The sequence below is a fragment of the Xenopus tropicalis genome, chromosome 2, assembly GCF_000004195.4.
Source record: "Xenopus tropicalis strain Nigerian chromosome 2, UCB_Xtro_10.0, whole genome shotgun sequence".
NCBI classification, from domain to species: Eukaryota; Metazoa; Chordata; class Amphibia; order Anura; family Pipidae; genus Xenopus; species Xenopus tropicalis.
The window spans coordinates 52,551,573-52,562,946 of NC_030678.2; the positions used below are offsets into that span (position 1 = coordinate 52,551,573).

At 37.4% G+C, this 11,374-nt stretch overlaps 1 protein-coding gene across 1 annotated transcript; it reads left to right on the forward strand.

Annotated features, from left to right (window-relative positions):
- Positions 1-1,220: 1,220 nt before the first annotated feature.
- On the forward strand, positions 1,221-9,037 carry kcna2 (potassium channel, voltage gated shaker related subfamily A, member 2). Its single transcript, XM_031896784.1, has 2 exons — positions 1,221-1,955; positions 3,349-9,037. Exon 2 carries the CDS (start codon positions 3,488-3,490, stop codon positions 4,985-4,987), a length of 1,500 nt encoding a protein of 499 aa, XP_031752644.1. The 5' UTR covers positions 1,221-1,955; positions 3,349-3,487; the 3' UTR covers positions 4,988-9,037.
- The last annotated feature ends 2,337 nt before the right edge of the window (positions 9,038-11,374 follow it).

The window sequence follows — 11,374 nt, forward strand, 5'->3', positions numbered from 1 at the left end:
TTCATGTAATGGAGTTTGTAGGGAGGGCAGAATATGCTTCCAAAAAAGACATTTCAGCCTCCTGTGAGAGGAGCTGCACAAGGAATGTTCTATTTCTATTCTGATGTAATGGAAAGGGAGGTAAGTGGAGGAGAAATGGGTTTCCAGCATTCACATTATTTAAGGAGAATTTCCACTGGGAACAAACATATAAGTAGGAAAAGCATTCTTTTATTGCACAATAATGAAATAAAGGATCAATTCAGAAATTAAATCGTAGATATTAAAAACAGCAGACAAGAAGCCCCTACCTGACCCATTTTTTATTGTATAATCCCTGCTGAAATCAGGGCTGTTTATGTAGGTGTTGTACAGACAGGGATTGGGTTTAACACCTGCGAGCCTGAATATGTGTGTGCGCGGCACATTTAAGATTAAGCCTGTTGTGAACTGTATTGCAGATCAATGCTTAGCAGGCTTTCCCAGGAATCCCTGTAGCTACATGCTAAATGGAAGAGGGTGAATTTGGGATTTCCCTATTCTAACGTCAGTTCCATGACCTCAGCTGTATGAAGGGGAAAAAAACACACACACAATAGTGTTTACTGCACGGGAGGTTTCTATGGTTAAAATGTCTCTGCTGTAGTCGTGATGCTGTTCCTGTTGGCACTTGTTTCGCCAAGGGTGAATAATGCAGTAGATGGAATATTAGATTTGCTAAGATTCTTTTATAATGGATCATATGTCGGCTTGCATTCTGCTGTCAGTAAAGGTATCCAATTGATTCAAGCCTTGATAATCGGGCAGGTCATTTGTCATGCAGAATACACTTGAATACACATTTCATTTGTCTCCTGTGACCTGGTGGGCAGGAGGCACAAGCCTGTTTCATGCAAATAGGGTGGAGATAAACCTCATCCCCAAACAACAGAATGGGTGTTGGGCTTGCTATATGACACTGGCTTAGCATTACACCATGGAAACTTGAGAGCATCTCTGATTTAACTGTTGTCTATGGGAATTTGAGTTTTAACCTTTTTAACGCCAGAAAGAACCTAAAGAGGACTTTCCCCTTCACGCAAGAGAAAGCTGTCCATCTATAACCTGAGCTTAAATTAAATATTGTGTCAGTGCAGCACAGCCACAGGATGTCTTTTACTGTCTATTTCAAAATATTATACAAAGTAAATATATATATATACAAATATATATATATATATATATATATATTTGTGTATGTGTGTGTGTGTGTCTTTTATAAAACTAGTATTTGCAATTACAATTATAGCAAGCTCTTTTACATGATATTCTGTCTGCATGGTGTCTACATTTATATTTTCCTTTCTTATTGGGCTGGCATTGCCCCACCTTTTAAACCTTTAGGCATCAAACACTGTATAGCTTTCCTTCTACAATGCCCTAACCCTCTGTTTTATCTCAGTAGCTTTCCCTGTTATGTGGGATGTGCTCTGAATGCTGCCTCTTGCTTTGTTGCAGTGCAGAATAGTGAGGCATCATAAAACAGGCTGGCAATGGGGGAGGCTGGGGGAGGCTGTGACTGCTGCATCTGGAAATTGGGTCTCTGCAGATGTTTCATGATGTACCAGCCTTACCTAGCTCCTGTTTTTTCTCTTTCTTACCAGGCAACGTCACACCTCCTGAGGACACCAAAGCAGTCTTTTTTTTTTTTTTTTTTTTTGCTGAGCTTAGCATCTACCATCTAGCATATTATATGCTTTAAACAGAAGCATATCTGTTTACAAGTAAGCCTGTGAGCCCAATCCTGCCCTTCCAGTAGCATGGTTGTGTCATCCCAAGGACACCTCTCATTTTAGAAAAATTGCCTTTTATTTTTTTTATGTTTAGGACAAACAATTTATAGGATGAAATATACCCTGTTTTTGTGTCTTGCATTTCCCGGAGCACTGGAGCAGCTTTGTCTTGTTACTAAGAAACCTCGAGGTTTGCTTCCGAAGGTAATTCATTTGTATTCAATTGTTATTGCATCTTTGTTTTTTGCATGAATTCCCTTCTGCTATTCTGCAGCATTTCTTGTGTCCGTAGGCGCAGCTGCTTTTTAGGGACCTTGATCAATTTTATTTGGGCACAAAGATTTGGCATTTGTTGCTGTGATTAATCACTAGGAGACTTGTTACAACCACAGTACAGCATAATGATGTGTTATATCTGTTAGTTAACACTGCCCTGTCTCTTATTTTATGAAGTATAGATGATAAGATTAGCATGATAGGGATAATAGTATCACAGGTATGGGACCCATTATCCATTATCCCATTATCCCATTATTATTATGCTTGGGACCTGGGGTTTTCTGGATAAGGGGTCTTTACGTAATTTGGACCCCCATACCTTAAAAAATCATAATTAAACACAAAAGGATTGTTTCGCCTCTAATGGGGATAAATTATAGAAAGGAGAAAGGAACTCGTTTTTAAAAATCTGAATTATTTGATTACAATGGAGTCTATAGGAGATGGCCTTCCCGTAATTTGGAGCTTTCTGGATACAGGTTTTCCTGATAATGGATCCTAAACCTGTATAACATTGTCACTGGCTTATGCTCATACTTAATATGGAGATTGGTAGTGTAATGTATTAGTAGTGCAATTAATATATTAACAATTTACAAAACCCAGAGAACGTTTTCTTTTTCTCTGGCATAGACATTATTCCTAGAGTGAATAACCACAAATATTAACCTAAAATCTTCTCTTTGGATGATAATGCCTTCTAGACATTTCATTTCAGACAGGCACTGTATTCACTAAGTAAGCTTTCATTTAATTGTTCCTTTGTCCTTGGATTGTTGGAATGCTGATACTTGTATCCCTTGAGAGACTGAATGCAATTGGAAGTAGATAAGAAAACTGATATCAGGATGAGGGAACAAATACTGTAAAAGTATGATCTTAAACATGACTAATAATAGTAACATAAGCACATACATACACATGTGCAGTATCTATTTCTTTACTGCTCTGTCTGTCTGTCTATCTGTCTGTCTGTCTATCTGTCTGTCTGTCTATCTATCTATCTATCTATCTATCTATCTATCATCTATCTATCTATCTATCTATCTATCTATCTATCATATATCTATCTATCTATCTATCATCTGCTATTTAGCTATAGCTTTTGTTTTCTTTTTATCTAACAACTTGTCAGTCTATCATCAATCCATCCATCTATCTGTTGAATTTATGAAATATATGTTAGGGATTTCCTTGTGCAGTTATTCATTCAAGACCATGTCATATAAAGTATTAAATTGTTATATAAATATTATAGCCCACAGAACACCTTTAAAACATACCCCCTACAAAATAATAATTTTCTTTTCTTTTTTAGGTGAGAAGCTGTATACTTCTCATCTCTTCCAGAAACCTTTTACGATCTTGACTGCACATATTTCCAGAGTGCTTGAGTGCAATCCACTGCCAACAGTCAGCCAAAAATACCAAGCAAAGCTTTTATCTGGCCCCTAGCTATGACCGTTGCAACTGGAGATCCGACAGATGAAACATCGGCTTTGCCAGGTCACCCGCAGGACAGTTATGACCCTGAACCAGACCATGAGTGTTGCGAAAGAGTGGTTATTAATATTTCAGGACTGCGGTTTGAGACTCAGCTGAAAACCTTGTCTCAGTTCCCTGAAACTTTACTAGGGGATCCTAAAAAAAGGATGAGATACTTTGATCCCTTGAGGAATGAATATTTCTTTGACAGAAACAGGCCAAGTTTTGATGCTATCTTATACTATTACCAGTCTGGTGGCAGATTAAGGAGACCAGTAAATGTGCCCTTGGATATATTTTCAGAAGAAATACGGTTCTATGAACTTGGTGAAGAAGCCATGGAAATCTTCCGGGAAGATGAAGGATTTATTAAAGAGGAAGAACGCCCTTTACCAGACAATGAATATCAAAAACAAGTGTGGCTATTGTTTGAGTACCCTGAGAGCTCAGGACCCGCCAGGATTATAGCTATCATATCAGTTATGGTTATATTAATATCAATTGTCAGCTTTTGCCTTGAAACTTTACCAGTTTTTAGAGATGAAAATGAAGACATGCATGGAAGTGGAGTCAATTACTACCCGTACTCCAATAGCACAGTTCGATATCAAAAGTCAAATACTTTTACAGATCCTTTCTTTATTGTGGAGACTCTGTGCATCATCTGGTTTTCATTTGAGTTTCTGGTTCGTTTCTTTGCCTGCCCTAGTAAAGCTGGCTTTTTTACCAATATCATGAACATCATTGATATAGTTGCAATCATCCCTTACTTTATTACACTAGGCACAGAGTTGGCAGAAAAAACGGAAGATGGGCAACAGGGCCAACAAGCAATGTCTTTAGCAATTCTTAGAGTTATCAGACTGGTTAGAGTATTTAGGATCTTTAAACTCTCTAGACATTCAAAGGGTCTACAAATCTTGGGGCAGACTCTGAAAGCCAGCATGAGGGAATTGGGACTTCTAATATTTTTTCTCTTTATTGGTGTTATTCTCTTTTCTAGTGCAGTGTATTTTGCTGAAGCTGATGAGAGAGATTCTCAGTTTCCCAGCATCCCAGATGCCTTCTGGTGGGCTGTAGTTTCCATGACAACAGTAGGCTATGGAGACATGGTCCCTACAACAATAGGTGGCAAAATAGTAGGCTCTCTGTGTGCAATTGCAGGCGTATTAACCATTGCCTTACCTGTCCCTGTCATAGTGTCCAACTTCAATTACTTCTATCATAGAGAGACAGAGGGGGAGGAGCAAGCACAATATCTGCAAGTAACCAGCTGTCCAAAGATCCCTTCATCCCCTGACCTTCAAAAGAGCAGAAGTGCCTCCACTCTAAGTAAATCGGACTACATGGAAATTCAAGAAGGGGTAAATCATAGCAATGAAGATTTTAGAGAGAAGAACTTAAAAACTGCAAATTGCACATTAGGAAACACAAATTATGTTAATATAACCAAAATGCTAACTGATGTTTAAGTGACTTTTTCACCACAAATGTGTCTGGGACAGTTTCAGAGTCTGTGTAACGCAATAATACGCTAGGTCTTATTTCTAGGTGTGCTAGTTCTGCATGGGAAGCAATATCTGTGTAAGTGATGTCTTACTGCATTCCTAACTTGACTATAACTCACAGAATATCTATTGGCAGCATTACTGCGGTTACATTGTTTCCCAAAGACGAGCACGTTAGATGTAATTTGAGGTCACTGTCAAAAACTCATGCAGGTCAGTACTAAAATGCATAAGCTTGAGACCTCATGAGAAAAACTATTTTTTTGCACTTTAGAAACCTATGTAAAACCCAGGAAATGACATTTCATGCTTTAATGTTTGTTCCTTTGGATACCGATACTTTAGGTCTTAATCGAATGGTAATGCAATGGTGCAATGCCCAGGAGATGCATATATATTTCCCCTAGGGGTTAAATTGCTATTAAAAAAAAAGGCCTTCTGAGTTTTATCGAATAACATATATTTTTATGGTATTTGTATATTTAAATGCTGATATTATTTTTAAAGCAAGAAGGATTTCTAAGACAGAAAGCTGCTTCACTGCCATTGCAGTGTGTCTGTGCAGAAACGTGACACAATGGCAATCCCGAACTCATATGTGCTTTGGCGTGTGTATTTAGTATATTCAGTACCACCTATCTAAATGCTTAAAGCTGGTTGGTCTGCAGCTAGGCCTGCCACAATATCAACAACCGGTCTTAAATATATAAGACAGGGCGAGTTTTCATACAAGAATGCATGAAGAACGATAGTGGCACATAAGTCTAAGTAGCCTATAATGGACACAGCAACAATTCATAAAGTAAAACCAGGACTAAATAAAGTGGAACTGTAAACAAAATTAAAATATAGGGTTGCACATATACGCCTGTCCTATGTAAAATAAGTGCATGCATGTTATCTGTTCTGACAGTGATTGTCTAGCAGGTGGAGAATATGTGTGTAATACCCTGTTATCATAAGGCGTCATGATCCCTATCTGATGAAAAATGACTTTGACTCATTCCAATTATATTACTTGGAAGGGTTGTATGTTATAGCATAAACTTCCACAGATCTCTAATTCTTACAGGTTTAGAGATGTCCTGCTAGTAATATTGTTTCTAAAAATAACTACTCCGATTGACATTCGATGTATAAGGCATTGTATCAATTAAGAATGATGCATGAATATATATTGCATGCACACAAATATAGTTAAACACATTCTCTTGCGCACACATATTTTTTTAGCCGAAAAAATTATCAGCTATCTGTGTAGCTGTGTCCATGTTTATAGTATTTATACTCTTTAAAGGTATTATTTTGAAAATTTCCTTATAGGAATAAATAGGTCAAATCAGGAAAAGGGACATACTGATTGTACATTTTAAGAGACTAAAGCTATTTCTGGGTATATTTTGCAGCAAGGAATGTACATATACGTGCAAAGGCACTTAGTCATGCTTAAAAGTATAAGTACTATATCACTTGCATAGTACCTAATAATACTAATATCCTTGTTATATGTTTATGTACGATATCCTTATCCACTGGACTGATGCAAAACACAGAAAAGAGTGTTTATAAAATACAGTGACGTATATATATATTCCAGGCTTCGACACATAATGTTATTTGCCATGATGATGGCATTTTATGCATTGCACAATGTATATATCTTTATGTATGTATATATTTGTGTATACATTTATACATACTGTATATGTATAAGGGTGTGCATGTAGAAATACAAAATCTGGGAAAAGAGAGAAGTATCATTTGGCAACAGAAATTTATTATTAAAAAAAAACCAAAATGAACTCCAGTAAGTGGATAATGCTTTCTGAAGGCTTATCATTTGCATTATTGCTAGTCGCAGCACATTATGCATATATCATTTTTTTTATATGGAGCTATTAATACATTCAGGCTGAACTCATGTGATGCACTGTTATCTTTAAAACTTACAGTTAATGTTTTGATGGATCAGGGATCAGGAGTGTATCCTAATGCTGAAAAGAAGTTAGTGATCTACCCACTAAGTCAGACATTCAACAGTTATAGCACAATGTATGTACAGAACATGGAAGGAGTCAGCAAATGAGAATAACTATGTAAAGGCTCTTTTTCAAAATGAGGGCAGATATGAAGTCATAAGGCATAACTTACATGTGGCTGAATCATTAACCAATCACAGCACTTCATTTACTAACTTTAAGGCATGCTTGTAAAACTGTGCAAAAGCAAAAAACAGAAAACAGGGTAAGGTACCTAACCTGCTACAACCTTGGTGGCTATTCCAGGGTTCCCTTAGCGTGCTTTTTCAATATGCACAACAGACTTTTATCACATGCTAGCGGCAGAAGTGATGACATCCTCAGTATATACAATTTAGCCACATATTGCACCCAGTTTGCATCAAAATGTTCATCTTTTTTGACACGTGATGCAACTCTCCTATGTGGCCTCAATGAAGCTGGAATTGTGGGAAAAAGCTTTTTGGTTAAAAAGTGGTTATTTTGTACTTTGCATACAGCTGTTGCAGTCATAAAGGAAACCTATTACATTGTAGTTTTCCTTATCAACACTAACATAAGAGTTAAGCAATTGTTCTTTTGTTTAGTAAAGGAGGGCCTCTGTATTTGGCTAGTAATGTCTTGTGGATGGTTGAGCCATTTGAAAGGGGTTCTAATCTGAAAAAATTGGCATATATATAGTTTTTTTTTATTTTTTTAACATAAATGATTGTATATTTACATGAGTTTATTGAGGTTATATAAAGTTCATCCAAATAGCTTTCCACATTTGCAATAGGATTAGCCATGCTTGAAAATAACATATCTTAGCCAAATCTTTAGTTGTTAAACTAAGTATCTATACTGCATCTTAAAAAAAAAAGTCATTTTGTGAATGTCAGCATTATGCAACTAATAAGCACAGTGTGACATCAGCTGTTAAACACAAACCGTGTCATCATTTAACATAAACTGTAATTAATTACCTTTTCACTACTGGGAGCAATTTAGAGACAACAGAAACAAACTTAAAGCATTTCCTTGGGAAAAAAAAAAGACTCAAAGCTGCTAACAATGAAGTAGAATTTGAGCAGAAATTGGTGCAGTCAGCTGCAGTTTTTACATCAAAAGCAATTGAAGGTGCAGAGCTGGTGAGATGATGTTGCAGGTTACAAATGGTGAGATGTGTGAATAGTTAGGACTCAAACCTACAATTGGATGTTAATGTCATTGGTGTGAGGTGAAATCTTTTGTCATCCTCTGCATGGCAACCATTGTGTGAAGTAATCTCGTTCTTCTCTACAGGGCTGAAAGCCACAGGAGCAGAGATCAACAATGAACACAGAAAATAGCTGATTTTTTTATAGTTGCATTGGTCTCCATCCCTGTGGTTCTGACCTGTGGAGAAGAATGAACTCATTTAACACCAGCATTGTTATGCAGTGAAGCACATAGGACTGTACCACTCAGTAAATGCAGTTAGGCCTTCTCACCTTTCTCACCAACAAACCATATACCATTAGTCTGCAAATTTTCTGTGTTAGATGAGTCACTAAACTGTTCATATAAGGCGATAAAACTGTTAGTATCTACCTAAATCTGCATTGCTAAAATAAGAAGCAATAAGAGAGGCAGAGAATTGTAGAATAATAACAAATGGTAATCTGACTATATAGCCAATGTAAAAACTAAGTACATGGTCATAGTTAAAGGGAAAGCTCACTTTTGACTTTTAGTATGATTTAAAACCTTACATACAGTAGGAACCTGGTACCATGCAATTATTATTAAACAAATACTAATAGCATCTCCATAATATTCACAGGCTGCGCAACACTCAAGCTGTTGTTCAATGAAAGACAAACTCTTTCAATCTATTCAGCCTATGTTTTGAGATGCTGGCCCCACACATTTTCACATTCGTTTTTTACTATTATTGGATTTTTAGGGTTGTATTTGAAAAGGGTGAACTCTCACTTTTATCCCTTTGTAACTTTGGAAGTTCCCTCTTGCACTTGCCCATAAACATACCCCCAAACCTTTCTTTCTCCACTCTTCAGTTTGGCATTTATCAACGGTTTTCTTTACAGTAACCTAGGGTTAGAGTTAGATAGGATTTTACATTCTAGACTGAACAGTGTCAGAATAAAATGTTTAATGATTTAAAGTCACAGTGTATAAAAAACACTCAGCTGAAAAGTCACTTTAGTCTCCAGAAGTACATTTTTAGGTGATCTAAACACTGTTGCTTAATGACACTATATTCAGTTGTTGCTAAACACATTATCAAGGGTTAAAATCACCTCTAGTCCATTAAAATCAGGCTTGGATTCTAAAGGCAATATTGCTTGATAAGATGTTTACTCAGCTCTCCAGAGCCAGTGACTGCCAGTGAATGCAAATGAATACTTCAGTGAGAATCCCACCAGGTCTATGTATCTGTCTTTATGTTCTTTGTTTCTGTTACTGAATGTGGATTCTTTAGGGTGAAGACACGTGGAGCTACTTAGTAGCAGCTACTTGTTACGGCTACTAAACACCAGAAAATACCCTGCCATAGAAAATATTGAGAATTGCCTCTGCTAAAACACACGTAGAGACAATTATTAGTAAAAGATAAGCATTACCTATTTTAGTAGCCATGACAAGTAGATGCTACTAGTAGCTCTGTGTGTCTTTACCCTTAGGGCTCTGGCACACGGGGGAGATTAGTCGCCCGCGACAAAACTCCCTGTTCGCGGGCGACTAATCTCCCCGAGTTGCCTACCCCTGCCATCCCACCGGCGAACATGTAAGTCGCTGGCGGGATGGCAGACGCGGCGGCGCAATTTCGCGCAAATCCCCCGCCGCGTGTGCCATCCCGCCGCCGGCTACATAAGGGCTGTGATTGGCTATTAGGCAGCCTCTATGCACACTAACAGCTTACAGGGGGCTTTATTTGGTAGTAAATCTTGGTTTTATTCAACCAAATCTTGCCCCCAAGTCAGGAATTCAAAAATAACTCCCTGGTTTGGGGGCACTGAGAGCAACATCCAAGGGGCTGGGGAGCAACATGTTGCCCCCGAGCCACTGGTTGGGGATCACTGGTCTTGTGCTATAGAGGTGCTGTTTGGTGGGTTTGTGAAGCTTTTAGATCCCCTTTGAATAATAGGGTCTAATGGAGTCTCAGTATAATATGATCTTTCAAAATGATACAGTTACACAATTAATTTGCTGCATTTGTGATCTGTTCATATGCAGGCTTCATTTACAGAAACAAGCGCAACATATCAGGGACATGAACCCTGAAATATTCTGTCTGTTTCTGTAAAGGCAATGCAATAAATACTGTGTTCATTGCACCGGAACAGTATGGGCGTCCTTCACATGTATGGATTTAGCATTTGTGTTTTGTGGCAAGTGTAGATATTGTTGAAGGCCTCGGTCTGCTTGCAATTAGTTTCTGAACCAATTAATAAGCAGTCTTCTAATCTTTGTTTATATATATAGTATATATTTTAACTTATAAACATTGATTAAGGATTATACCTATAGCAATGTTGCAGAGATTTCAGCACATTCAGTTCATTTTTTATCATACTTTAACAACCTAAAGAAGAGTTTTGGGTGTTATAATTTGAAACTTTAAACCTAATGGAATAGTGGAACATCAAGGAATATGGTAAAAGAAATACTCTTCTAATAAATTATACCTACACTATATATAAATTATATACAGCCACTATATCCTTTGCCTAACAGAATTGTAAATCTATAAGGAGGACCCTGTTGAGCAAAGCTAGCACAAGCAGTACCATCTTTATATTTTATTTGCGTATACTTTATTATTATAGGAGCATAGGCTCAGGGAATATTCCTGCATGTGTCAGTTTCAGTCCATATTGTGTGCAATTATGATACACTCCTGGGTATAGGGGAAGTGTGGGGGAAGGATAGACAGTCTGTCTGTTTTATTGTCAGATTTATTACATGTGCAGATTGGGTCAGTGGGTTTCCACTCTTGCAGATGGTGGAGGCTGATTTGATTTCAGTCCCAAGTGACTGGCTCTGATTGGACAGTACCCATTTAAAGTTATCATTCATTGGCCCACAGAAGGAGCAGAGCCAAATCATTCAACAATCATTCAAAAATTGGCAACTAAATCATAGCACCATTGTGTATGGCCTTTTTGGAGTAGTAGTCTACAAAACAAACTTTTCAAGCACAGTCATTGAACCTATTGTAGAGCTAGGACCAAAACTTACACACATTCTTACTTTATTTGACATCCCAATGGGAAAACATGTATTTTTTAGATTTCAGGCAATAGTACTATAACTGACTTTTATTTTCTCATTTTCAAGGTGGCTTCTT